General features: G+C 36.7%; 2 protein-coding genes across 3 annotated transcripts in view; both read right to left on the bottom strand.

The window, feature by feature from the left end:
- tmem184ba (transmembrane protein 184ba) overlaps positions 1 to 4,689 on the bottom strand; it is a 15,012-nt gene extending 10,323 nt beyond the window's left edge. For both annotated transcript variants that reach the window (XM_073828021.1, XM_073828022.1), the window contains exons 1-3: positions 4,311 to 4,689; positions 2,027 to 2,248; positions 1,402 to 1,567 (exon numbers count right to left, since the gene is read on the bottom strand). In XM_073828021.1, coding sequence (XP_073684122.1) covers positions 1,402 to 1,567; positions 2,027 to 2,248; positions 4,311 to 4,319 — 397 coding nt within the window. In that variant the 5' untranslated portion in view covers positions 4,320 to 4,689. The remainder of the gene's footprint in view (positions 1 to 1,401; positions 1,568 to 2,026; positions 2,249 to 4,310) is intronic.
- A 731-nt stretch (positions 4,690 to 5,420) lies between these two features.
- On the bottom strand, positions 5,421 to 13,690 carry LOC141297350 (casein kinase I-like). Its single transcript, XM_073827762.1, has 12 exons — positions 13,615 to 13,690; positions 13,431 to 13,492; positions 12,763 to 12,859; positions 12,561 to 12,671; positions 12,336 to 12,484; positions 10,402 to 10,630; positions 10,146 to 10,316; positions 9,912 to 10,060; positions 9,634 to 9,832; positions 9,329 to 9,465; positions 9,187 to 9,249; positions 5,421 to 6,182 (listed from the first exon to the last, which is right to left on the bottom strand). The coding sequence occupies exons 3-11, from the start codon at positions 12,836 to 12,838 to the stop codon at positions 9,217 to 9,219; spliced, it is 1,254 nt and encodes a 417-aa protein (XP_073683863.1). The 5' UTR covers positions 12,839 to 12,859; positions 13,431 to 13,492; positions 13,615 to 13,690; the 3' UTR covers positions 5,421 to 6,182; positions 9,187 to 9,216.

Here is a 13,690-nt window from a genome sequence, read left to right as displayed (position 1 = left end):
AGTCTTCATTTTCTCCCGACATCAGAACCACTGAGGACGCAGTGGATTAGGTTTGTTTTGGATGATAACACACCACCGAATGCACAAAAAAAACGCAAGAGAGGGGTTCTGTGAACAGCAGCTTATTATCATTTAAAGAGCCATGCACCGAAACATGTCGCTGTGAACAGAGCTGTTTTTGACATTGTGAAAAGGGTGTTTTTTTACATGACCATTGAGGAATTTTAACCAAAGTATGTTGCAGACATTTTATAAAGATCCTACAGAATCATAACAACTTAAGGAAAATGGGCATCTGATGTCCCTTAATGATGTCCTGATGTCCTTTAAATCACGGAAAACAGTAGATGATTTCAAGAACTGCGCCTATGCAGCAACTGAACTGTGCCAATATTCTCAGCATCCCCAGTGGATGTTAATTTGTCCTTTTCCCTTGCTCTGTGGAGCAGTGTATGTGTGACAGCGGAGGCTAGAGCACAGCTCTATATATAGCACGCGCGCCCTGCAGCCACAGCTGCTCTTCACTGTTTGCTGCTGCTGCTGCTGAGTCGGGAGACCGACAGCAGTGCAGCTGAAGGTCTAGTTGGTGTGAACGGCAGTTTACCAAACCCTCCCCCCTTCCAAACATATGGAAGCCTTACACCCAATTAGGAGAAATCAAAACTATCCAAAAATATATCCGTGAATGAAACAGTATACCACTTGCCCTTCACAACCAGGCAAAAACCAAAATCAATTCATCATCATTTTAAAAAAAATACTTATTTGAATATTGCTATGGCACAGTTGCACACCTGAAATACTATTATAGAATATTTTCAATTAGTCTTTCTTTTGTTTTTTTAGGAACATTTTAGTAATTTTATTACTAGATAAGACCCTCATTCCTCAGCGGAGATCATGTAGAGCCCTTTGAAGCTGCATTGAAACTGCAGTTTAGACCTTCAACCCATTGATCCCTATTGAAGTCCACTATATGGAAAAAAAAATCCTGGAATGTTTTCCTTAAAAACCTTTATTTTTGACTAAAGAAAGAAAGACATGAACATCTTGGATGACATAAAGTTGACTAAATTATCAGAAAATTTTACTTCAGCAGTCAACTAATTCTTTGTGTTTCGTTTTGTTTTAAGTAATAAAGCTGTTTTTTAGTTTTAGCCAACAATAACTCTGCACTGTACTAGTCTGGTGTCAAACGAGAACCTGGTTTATTCATTTATCCATGTGCATCCGCTCCACTGATGTGTGATAAACCCGGTTACTATGCAACAATCGCTTCTGGAAATCCCAGCTGACTACAGATCCAGAGAGCCGCTCTAGTAGAAGACTGCTATTAAACAGGTCGCAAAAGGTGTCGTGTTTAAAGCTCCATGTGCAAAGACAGCTGAAAAGAAAGCTTACCCTCATAGCAATCCCTGACTGTGTCGAAGTACACATAGTACTGGTCGTTGGTAAAGAAGAGAAGGCTGAGCCAGGAGTCAAAGGCGTAGATGGGTACGATGAAAAGGATGCGCACTATGTGCCTCTGCTCCTTGGGAGAGCTGTAGTAACGCAGATGCATGTAGATCTGCAAAAAAACAAAACAAAGATAAACACATTAAAATACACTGATTAAAGTGATAGTTCAGCAAAAAAAATTAAATTTGATTACACCCAGGGCATCCAAGATGTAGGTGACTTGGTTTCTTTAGTAGAATTCAAATAAAGATTTTTAACTCAACCCGTTGCAGTCTGTCAGTCATAAATTGGCAGTCAATGGGCTCCACGGTTTTGAGAGTTAAACCCTGCAGCTTGTGACAATGCACTGGGTCTTAACACACAAAACAATCGGTCTGAAACTATTATATGTCTGACAGACTGCAATGGTTTGAGTTAAAAATCTTCGTTTGTGTTCTACTGAAGAAACAAAGTCACCTACATCTTGGATGCCCTGGGGGTAAGCAGATAAACATCAAATTTGCATTTTTGGGTGAACTATCCCTTTAAGTTTTGATTCTCAGTCCCAGCTGGTTTAGAGGTTGTTTACCTGGTGACAGGTGAGTAGAAGTGCTGTCCACACAAAGAAGCCTGATAATGCCTGTGCTGTGGTTGTCATGAGGAAAATGGGCTGCTCTGGAGTGAGTAGAGGAGCTTCTGGGAACCAAGAGATGTTGGGCCCAGTAGGAGCCATTGTGGCTAGCGAACCAGGAGCCATCCCGACAACTTCCTCTCCGAAATGTTCAGACAATGGCACGTCGCGTCTCAAATGCTGTATTGATCGAGATTGGGATGTTAAAATCAGTGGGGATCAAAGATTCCGGAGAAGGGTTTGTATTGTAAAGCAGAAATCTGACGTACTGAAATAATGTTTAGTTTAAAAATGCCATTAAAATGAATCAGAGGAAAGGAAAGAGGAATGTGAAACAGTATGATGACACCATGAATCATTTCACAGTAATATGGTGCAAGATAACGTAGGCAAGCAAAAAAAATGAAACTAAAATCAGATTAAAGTCACAATGAAACAGAAACAGAAACAGATCTTATCGATATTGTTATGTACATCCGAGTGAAATGGGATATTAAAAAACAACAATAGGGTGGGGACTTCGAATTGTTTTTTATTAGATGAGGGCAAATCTGAATATAAACTTGAGGTTAATTGTAAGAAAAGTGTTTAAGCAGTCTAAAGAAACAAAACAAGTCAGACTGACAAGAGAGAAGTCTACGGTTTCACTGGAAGACTGAGTTATAAAATTTTGATTAAACATTAAAAAAGCCAACTTTTTAAGTCAAAGTTTTTGAACAGTAGGATTTTTCACATTTTTTAAAAGAATGTCTTCTGCTCACCAAGCCTGCATTTATTTGATACCAAGTACAGCAAAAGCAGCAATACTCTCAAATATTTTTACTATTTAAAATAACTGCTTTCTATTTGAAAATATTTGAAAATGTAATTTATTCCTGTGATCAAAGCTACATTTTCAGCATCATTACTCCAGTCTTCAGTGTCACATGATCCTTTTATTTAAATTATAGAAATTAAATATTTTTATTTAACAAGGATTCTTCAAACTGATCAAAAGTGACGATATTGTGAGAAAATATTTCTATTTCAGATAAAAGCTGTTCTTATGAACTTTCTATTCATCAAAGAAACATTTTTAAAAATTCTACTCAGCTGTTGTCAACATAATAATGTTTTTTGAGCAGCAAATCAGAATATTAGAAGGATTTCTAAAGGATCATGTGACACTGAAGACTGGAGTAATGATGCTAAAAAAATCAGCTTTGAAATCACAGGAATAAATTACATTTCAAAATATATTCAAATAAAAAACATTTTAAATGGTAAAAATATTTCAAAATGTTACTGTTTTTTTGCTGTATTTTGAATCAAATAAATGCAGGCTTGCTGAGCAGAAGAGGCTTCTTTAAATCTTACCGTCCAACAACTTTTGACTAGAAGTGTATTTTGATTAAAAATTACAAGGTCATGTTTTTCATGAAACGTATAAATGGATAAATCATTCACCAGATCAATAATATGGATTTAGAAAACAAACAGAGAATTAGAAAACATTTTTTGTCTACTAGTTTCCTAGAATATTTCTACAATGATTACCACTGTATGAAGATTAGTTGCACATTTGTTTACTTCAATTTTAGAATGTAAACTTCAAAAATTAAAAAGTGTGGCAGTATTCAGACATGAATAACGGTTACACCACCGTACATAAGCACTAACTGTAACTAAAATATAAAGCAAGTCAAGGACAAATTAGGTTTGCAGAAATTGATTTTTCTATTTACAAAGTATGAAGAACGGGAAAGTAAGTTTATTCATATGTCTTAACATCTTAGTGTGTATCTCACTCTTGGTACTTCACTGTTTACACCAACGTAATGCTAACTTCAACCAATAATTTAGTGTTTTGTCATAAGTCTAATGTTGTTAAAAACTGTATGACGTTCTTTACATAATTGTGTGTTCTGCGGAACGCAAAAATATGTATTATGACATTCTGACTCATTCATGTTCATTGTATTGAAGAAAACACAATGAAAGTAAACACTGACTAGTGAGAAAAAAAGTCAGTCAAATCTGAATCAACATTGGGGCGTGTAACGTTAAATTACACAATTTTAATTGTTGGGTGAACCGTTAATCATGTCAAATACATTCAGCGTTTATTTTTCGTGTTATACGTTTACCTTCTTTGGAAGAGTAACGTTATCATAAATTTAGTTGAGTCAAATAGTTGAACTCCGAGGTAAAATTAGTAAGGAAAAAAACGAAGTAACGTTACCAAAAACCATCGGCAACTTACCAATAACATAAACGCAGATTTAAAACCATTTGCTGAGCACAAAGGAAAACAAATGAGAAGCAATTCGGCCTTAATTCTTCAAAGCCATCGTTGCTGCCCGTCATCCATGTTTATATTCCAGCGCCGTTGATCTCTGTTGGAAAATCTGCGCTCAGTCCTTTTATATTTGTTCCCATGTAGTAATTCACCACGTCTTCGGACCGTTTACAGTGTATTCACGGCAGTTCTAACGGATTTAATATCGAATCTTATTTGGATTGTCGTTGAAAGGCAGTTCCTTTTTTCCCAACTCCCCTTGCTGTTGAATAAAATCTCTTGCGGATTAGTTTAACGGGGATAAAAGTGGAAAGCGGCTGTGAAGTCTGCTACGCCAAGCGGACCTTTCGTTTTCTTTTTTCTAAAATGGGTTGTAGCGTTACAAACTTCAAAATAAAAGTCATTACGTTAGTGACGCAATTTACAGTAAATACTGTTTTTTTTACGAATTATGTAATAGTGAACGTCGTTTGCTAGAATTGTACAAATGAATGCTTGGTATTGTTTAATAAATAGAATTTGATTCAAATTTATTTAAAACTAGAAGAGCTCATGTACATTATTAGTTGAGTAAAAACGTAATGGTCTTTTTGTATGTCGGAGACTCGACTGAAAGTTGCAAACTAATTTGTATTAATAATTAAAATTTTGTGTGTGTCTGTGTGTGTGATTTGAATTATTAATACAAATTAGTTTTAGTTTAGTTAGCAACTTTCATCGATTTCAAGCCATTTTGACGTACAGTTTTGCGCAGAAAGTTGTTGGGAAAAGATAATAATGAATGATTTTACTTTTACTTCGTTTAATTTAAAGCAGTAAAGCTTAGAAATGAAGTTTTATTATGTGAATCGCTTCAGTTACTCAAAATGGCTCTTTTCCCACTTTTCACGTTAACGTGTTATAGAGCACTTTTTTAGTGTTTACATGGTGGTACCGATTTATACGATAACCGTTGGAATTTTAATAATCCATTCAGAAAGATTTAGATAAACTGGAAGTAAACAGCTCTTGTCTTGACTTCATACGCCAGCTGTGTAAAAATGTTTAGTGTTAAAATAAATGAAACAATTATACTTTTGATATGTGTTTATTTATAAATGAGGTTGTCATGGATAATGTCAATGCAGGAGTCTTCATATCAAATTACACCACGTTGTTCAGCTGTGTAATTGTAAGAGTGGAATTCAGGCCTTTAATAATGCTCAAATTGATCTTTATGTTAGTTCACTACAGCCCATATTTATATCAATAGCTCCAACAATTCAACTCCTATCTGTTCGATGTACAATCTTGACACATCCATTCAGTGATATCTACAGGCCAAACACCAGTCTGACTGCAAACAACATTCTTGGAAATTCATAACTTTTGCATATTTAAAATACTTAACATGGAAAAGATGGTTCCACGAAACCTCATACATCATTAAGGTGTCAACATACAACACTTTTTGTGCAAGGGATACATTTGTTACACTCTATCAATATTCAATTTTAATTTTACAGTCCAACAAGCAAGTCCTTCTTTTCTCTTGGCGTTTCAGACAAACAGAGAACAACCAGAACCTTCATCAGGTCGCAGGTTTAAATTCTCTTTTCCACTTCCACTGTTTGAGTCTTGTGATCCTCGATAAACTGTAGCTAGCCACTGTCCACATGCGTCTGTATCTTCGATGTCTCATTCCAACAGCAACAACCTGCAGTGCGTGAGGACGGGGGAGCACTTTGTCTGTTACAAAAATGTGGTTCCTTCCTTTCTGCTTCTTGCCTCCGTCGCACTCCCGTTTTACATAGAAAGATGATTATAAATGCTTTAGGGGAGTTGTCTGTTGTAATCCTGCAAAATGAAGTAAATGTAAACACACTTTAGCAAGTTAATTACATAAGAGTTTTGGGGGAAAAAAAACCTTTTAAATACTGAAACCTATTTATTGTGCAGTATAGAGTGTTTTAATGACGTGTCATTAATCTGCCATATTAGCAACACTGAATGTAAACAATGCTACTGAACCAAATGAAACTCACATATTTTGCTGATTGTTGCTACTGAAAATAGTCAATTATTGTCATGTTTTGACCTGTACGTATCGGTCTGATGGGGAAAAACATTTGTAGTACTACAGACTGCCAAAAGTTATAACAAATCAAGGAGAAGAGTGCAAAAAACCGAGGAACAAAAGGCGTTTGTGGTTGGCCAAACTGAAGGATTTCCAGGACAAAATCTGAACAACATTTGTGCTTGTTCTTATCATTTCCAGTCAGATAGGTGAAATATTAGGCTAATATTTTAATTAATACTGCTTTTGCGTATCTTCACCAGCTATTAACTTTAGTTTGTCAAAATATTGCGCCCTTTCCTGCTTACTAAGTCCTCCTCTATATGATTTAGCAGCTTCCACATGTTTTTCCTGTGGTTTAGACAGCATAAATTAGCAGAACAACATCTTCAGTAGTATATTAACCGTGCAATCTATGCTGTTGTTTACATCCGAGTATCGCCAGTATGGCCGCGCATCCGGGTAGCTGACCAAATCGTGATGTATGTGCAAACTATTTATAGTGGTTGGGTCAAAATGACTGTTTTTTGTTTTAATATATTTTAAATGTAATTTATTTTTGGCAAAGCTTAATTTTCAGGAACCATTACGCTAGTCTTCAGTATCACATGATCCTTCTGAAATCATTCTAAAGCTGATTTGGTGCTCAAGAAACATTTCTTATTATTCTTAATGTTGAAGACAGTTGTGCTTCTTAATATTTTGTGGAAACGGTGATTTTTTAAATTTTGAAAATCTTTGAATAGCAAGTTGAAAAGAACAGAATTTTAATTTATGTGATGAAATTTTATGTCATGTCATAAATGTCTTTACTGTCACTTTTGATCAATTAAATGCATCCTTACTAAATTTTTAATGAGGAATTATTCATTTATAAATATCACAATTTTAGGGAGATGTATCATTTCACATTTTACAACCTGAACTAACCATCCCTAACCTAACCATCATAAAAGGTTTCACTGATATTAAACATATTGAACTTGAACTCTCTAATGTCATTTCCTGTTGTTTTTCTTAAATGTATTTTCTAAAAAATAATATTAATAAAAAAAAGAGATTATATCAAAACAGTTGCTTTTTTTATTATTACGATATCAGGACAGTTGTATTTCCCTGACATTTCTGACTTTATACATTGCCTTGCAAAAGTATTCATTCCCCTTCATTTTTTACATTTTTTGTTGTTGCAGCCTTATGTTAAACTGATTTAAATTACTTTTTTCCACATCAATCTTCACTCCATTCACAATAACGGCAAAGCAAAAAACAAGTTTCTAACATCTTTGCAAATGTATTAAAAATGAATAACCTAAATGATTCCATTGCATAAGTATTTATACCCTTATCTGGGACAGTTGAAATTTAGCTCAGGAGCATTCATATTGCTTGTAGATGTTACTACAATTCACTACAAAGTTAACCTGTGACAAATTATTTGAATGAGTATGATTTGGCACACACTTCTTAATAAAATGTCTAACAGCTGAAAATGTATATCAGAGCAAAAACCAAGCCCTGAATTCAAAAGAAAAGAACTGCCTGTGGATTGCGTCAAGACAGATCTGGGAAAGAGCTCAGAAAAAAATCTGCTGCACTGAAGGTTCACAGAAGCATGTAGCCTCCATTATCCATAATGGAAGAAGTTTGGAACAACTAGGACTCTTCCTAGAACTGGCCTCCTGGCCAAACTGAGCAATTTATGGAGAAGGGCCTTGGCTAGAGTGGTGACCAAGAACCTGATGGTCACTCTAGTGGAGCTCCATGATCATATATGCAGATGGGAGAAACTTACAGAAGGACAAACATCACTGCAACACTCCACCAATCCGGTCTTTATGGCAGTTTAAGGGGCAACCCTAAGCCCCTTCTCAGTGAAGACACATGAAAACACACTCAGAATTTGCAACAAAGCACCTGAAGAACTCTCAAATTGTGAGAAATAGGATTCTCTGGTCTAACGAACCTCATCACCTGCACAGTAGCATCCCAACAATAAAGTGTGATGGTAGTAGCCTCATGCTGTGGGGCTGTTTTTCAATGGCAGGGACTGAGGAACTCGTCAGAGTAAAAGGAAAGCTCAACACAGCAAAATATAGAGATAGCCTTAATGAAAATGCAGCCCAGAGCATTCAGAACCTCACACTTGTCAGAAGGTTCACCTTCCAACAGGACAATGACTCTTAGCACACAGCAAGAGTGGCTTATAGACAACTCTGTGAATGTCCTTGAGTGGCCCAGCCACAGCCTGGGCTTGATCCCAATCAAACATTTCTGGAGAACCTGAAAATGTCTGCCAGCCCCCATCCAAGCTGACAAAGCTTGAGAGGTGAAGAGATGAGAAAAAATGGCAGATAATTGCCAAATGCAGATGTGCCTTGAGGCTGTAAAGGTGCTTCAACTAAGTACCGAGTTAAGGGTATGAATACTTATGCAATGTACTCATTTCAGTGTTTTATTTTTATGAATTTGCAAAGTTGTCACAAATCTGTTTTGTGCTTTGTCATTATGGTGTACGGAGTGTAGACTGTTGTGGAAAAAAGTAACTTAAAACAGTTTAACATTAGGCTGCATCATAAAATGTGAACAAAATGAAGGGGTACGAATACTTTCGCAAGGCACTGTAACAGAAAATATCCTAATTAATTTTAATTCAAAACTTAAAAACAAGCTATATAAGAGGTGTATTGTGTGTATGAAAAGTCAATATTTGTACGAATTGCATTTCAGTGCATTTTGGATAAGCGAAACGAAAAATCCAGACCAAGAAAGAAAATCACTAACCTCCTAAAAACAGTAAATGACAGAACTTGCTCATTTCCCCATGTGTTCGAATGGAACGCTGACCTGTGTGAGGAAGACAGACAGGTCAGAGCAAAAACAAATATCAGGGAATTAAGCGAAAAGCCAGTACGTGAACGGAAACCTGTGGGGGAGTGATGCGGATCTGATCATGACGGAGAGGGAGGTCAGGGGAGGCATTGGCAGGAGCACCGCGGTGCAGCCGTAAACACACTCTCCTTTCCCGCTCAGCTCCTCGACCTGCTCTTGGAGATGCGTTCCCTGAAAAACAAAACAACAGGTAAGTTATAAATGCCGATTTCAATAACCAACAACACAGAAGGTCAGGCGGATGTGGTTTCATACGGAGGAGAAACCACGTACTTCAAAAATAACCTACTTATAAATAGAACAGACATCAATAACACCTCCGGTCATCCTTAGACTTACCAGACTGTGGCACACGGGAGGCAGGTGTTGAGCTGGCGGGGTCTGGGCCGTTGCGCACCCTGTTAGGAGCTGGGAGGTTGGGGCCGGAGGGCAAAGCACGAGCCGCGGATCCCGGCGGTCCGCCTCCGGTCCTTTCATCCCTCTCCTCTCCCTCACCCCTCTGCTCCTTCTCTTTATCTTCTGCTGTCCTGCTAGAGCCCTGACACAGTCAGAAAAACCCACAAGGTGAGCAATATTTAAACTACACCACAAAAATGTAAAATGTTTAAAGAACATACAAATTTCAGCATGTTCCAGTCAAACACATAGTCGTATGAAAATCCCTGTCTGTGGAAAAGATTCCTGAACAGCTGTCTCAAATAAGAGTAGTCCGGTTTGTCATCAAACCGAAGTGAGCGGCAGAAGTTCATGTAGGTTGAAAATTCAGCTGGGGATGTATTAGGAAAAGAAAACAGAGTTAAATGAGAAATGTAATTTCATGTCATCTAGCTAATCAAATTGCATCTACTCACATGGATAGCCCTTGCAAAGAACCTCAATAGGAGTTGACATCTTTTTCTCGCTGATTCGCTCATACTTTTGTCTTTTGGTGGCTGCTTTGAGGCCTTGCCAGGGCAGAGAACCCAAGTTGAAGTACATAAGAACGTAGCCAAGGGACTCGAGATCATCCCGTCGAGATTGCTCTGTGGAAACAGAAGGTAAATATAGAATAACCCAAAATAAAGAGTCCTCTTTTATCAGCAGAATGCATTTCTCTGGTGCCCTTACCAATGCCCAAATGGGTGTTAATGGAGGCATAGCGGGCAGTGCCAGTCAAGTTCTTATTCTCACGATACGGGATGTGCTGATGTGTGCGGGCGTCGCGATACTTTTTGGCCAAGCCGAAGTCTATGATGTAGACCAGGTTTCCCTTCTTGCCAAGCCCCATCAGGAAATTATCAGGTTTGATGTCTCTGTGAATGAAGTTCTTGGAGTGGATGTACTCGATTCTGCTAATCTGGAAAGAGTAAACATCAAACAGTTGTCCCAGATGTATAAAATCTATATTAAATTATGATCATTCATTTTTTTCTGGGTTAAAATGATGTTTTAGCACTACATATTTAAAATTTGATTGATTGAGGAGGTTTTGTATAGTTTTTCTTAAGAATATTGCATTCCATTACATAAAACTAATACCAGTCAAAAGTTTTTGAACAGTAAGAGTTTTAATGTTTTTAAAGAATTCTCTGCATTTATTTGATCCAAAATACAGCAAAAGTGGTATAATTATAAAATATTTTACTATTTAAAATAACTGCTTTCTGTTTGAATATATTATTAATATAACATATAAAATGTAATTTATTCCTGTGTTAAAAGCTAAATTTTCAGCATCATTACTCCAGTCTTCAGTGTTACATGATCCTTCAGAAATAATTCTAATATGCTGGCTTGCTGTTCAAGAAACATGTATTATTATTATTATTATTATTATCAATATTTAAAACTGTTGAGTACATTTTTCAGGATTCTTTGATGAATACAATGATCCAAAGATCAGCATTTATGTAAAATAAAAAGCTTGTGTAACATTATACACTATACCATTTAAAGCTTGGAGTCAGTATATTCTTTAGGGAAAGAACTTATAGAAATTAACACTTTTATTTAGCAAGTATGCTTTAAATTGATCAAAAGTGATGATAAAGACCTTTAATCTTACAAAAGATTTCTATTTCAGATAAATACTGTTCTTCTGAACATTCTATTCATCAAAGAAACCTGAAAAAAAAATCTACTCAGCTGTTTTCCATATAATAATAATGTTTTTGAGCAGCAAACCAGAATATTAGAATGATTTCTGAAGGAGCATGTGACTGGAGTAATGATGCTAAAAATTCAGTTTTGAAATCACAGGAATTATTTACATTTTAAAATATATTCAAATAGAAAACAGTTATTTTAAATAGTATAAATATTTAACAGTTTTACTGTTTTTGCTTTACTTTGGATCAAATAAAAAGCTTGGTGAGCAGAAGAGACGTCTTTAAAAACATTAAAAATCTTACTGTTCAAAAACTTTTCACTTGTAGTGCATATAAGTTTCATATAGTTTTTTTTACATATCAAAAACGTGCATTTATGACCCTAGGGCATTGAAGATAGTTGCTATTGCATTGCTACTCAACTGCTATGATATTTTGGGGGTTTAAGCATGTTGCTATGCGGCTGTTAGGGTTTTCGATTTGATATTCCGATCCCTTGATATGCCTCAGGTCCTTCGTTCAATATAAATATATAGGATTTTTGCTCATTAAGTATTATCACTTATTAAAATAATACAAAACTCCCAACAACAAGACAAAAAGGCCCGGTTTCATAGACAGGTCTTAGTCTAAGTCAGGATTAGGCCATAGTTAAGACATTTAAGTAATTTTTATAAACGTTCCTTAGATAAAAACATTACTACTGTGCATCTTGAGAAAGGAAACACTGATATATTTTAATATCAGTCAGTGCAAGTTTCTTTCAGTTGAAACAGCTCAGGCCTACATTTTAGTCTAGGCTTAAGCCACATCTGTGAAACCAAGGGAAAGTGTCACATCCGTAGCAAAAACCGTGCAGGACGGGGTTGTTCAAATAACCAACCCTAAGTATAAGCACAACTATGACTTTTTTTGCTTTAAGATCTGTTTTAAATATACTTTCAATGCAATTACCATCTGGTCTGCCAGCAGCAGGACTGTTTTAAGTGTGAATTTCCTCGAGCAGAAGTTGAACAGGTCTTCCAAGCTCGGACCCAGGAGCTCCATCACCATGACATTGTAGTCCCCTTCAGCACCACACCATTTGATCGAGGGAATCCCAACTAAGGAGATTGAAGAAACATGTCTAGAAACCTATTCGTAGCATCAAAAAGCAAACTGAACGAAATCCGTTCTCACCTCCACCTTGCATCATCTTATAGAACTTGCTCTCAATATGTAACTGTGGATGCTTAGTCTTCACACTCTCCAGTTTAATGGCTACCTCCTCTCCTGATGTGATGTTTGCACCTGAAAGATTTTCGTTTTAAACATTAGGACGACACTTCACACCACAAAATCTCCATCAGTAGTGAGTTAGTGTAAATAATATAATTTTTACCCAAGTAAATATCACCGAAGGAGCCACTTCCAATCTTTCGCCCAAGACGGTATTTACTCCCAACACGCAACTCCATGATTCCTTCCCTAAAAGCAGCCTTGGAGTCACACAAAATGTTAGTGTGATGTAGATCAAACACATTAGTCTCAAACAATTAGTCAGATCTGCATTTCAGCACACAGCAGATGTAAATAGGATGCTCACTTCAGCATTTCTCCCAGCCTAGATTTAATTCACATTTCAGATTAAAAAAGGCTGCAAATGCAGTCAGCACTGGCAGTCATGCATCTAACATCTGACATCTGAGTCATGTGATTTGATCCGAACACAGTTGCTGTTCATTTCCTACGAACTTGCAACGAACAGGTTAATATTTAATCTTAGACACCATCGCTGATTATCAATGTGCATATTATAAACGTTAGAATGAGGAATCTATAGAAAACGACCTATTTTCGTGAGTGTTTTATGGCGTTTGCATAATTGAACACACAAGACGTATCTGTCTTCAGCGATTTTCAGCTAATTTTGTAGCAGCCGCACCCAAGACCATGTTGATCCCGAGATTTCACGAACTGGTGCTGACGTTTACATTTATTCAGGACAGCTAAATGAATGCTAAAGACCCATGTCCTGATATGACCTTAAAGCTGTAACATCTTTCTTACCTAACGTAAGGGTGGTGGAAAAGTGAGGCTGGTCGACAGGCTTGCGCTCGTAAGACAGGACCCTGGACAGCGAAGAGTGCAAGCGTAATTTTAAACGTCTCATCACAAATGTAATTCCAACCACTGCTTTCCTCCTCAGATTTTAAATCCTTGATTTCATATCTCTGCACATGGATTGACCTACTTGCATTAGCGGGCTAGCGAGCAGCAGCCTCCCTTGTTTGTATCCCAGCGCACTTCTCACAGAAATGATGTCATTC

The sequence above is a fragment of the Garra rufa genome, chromosome 22 (assembly GCF_049309525.1).
Source record: "Garra rufa chromosome 22, GarRuf1.0, whole genome shotgun sequence".
Taxonomy (NCBI): Eukaryota; Metazoa; Chordata; class Actinopteri; order Cypriniformes; family Cyprinidae; genus Garra; species Garra rufa.
The sequence above is the reverse complement of the archived record's forward strand: the minus strand, read 5'-3'. Positions and strand labels throughout refer to the sequence as shown.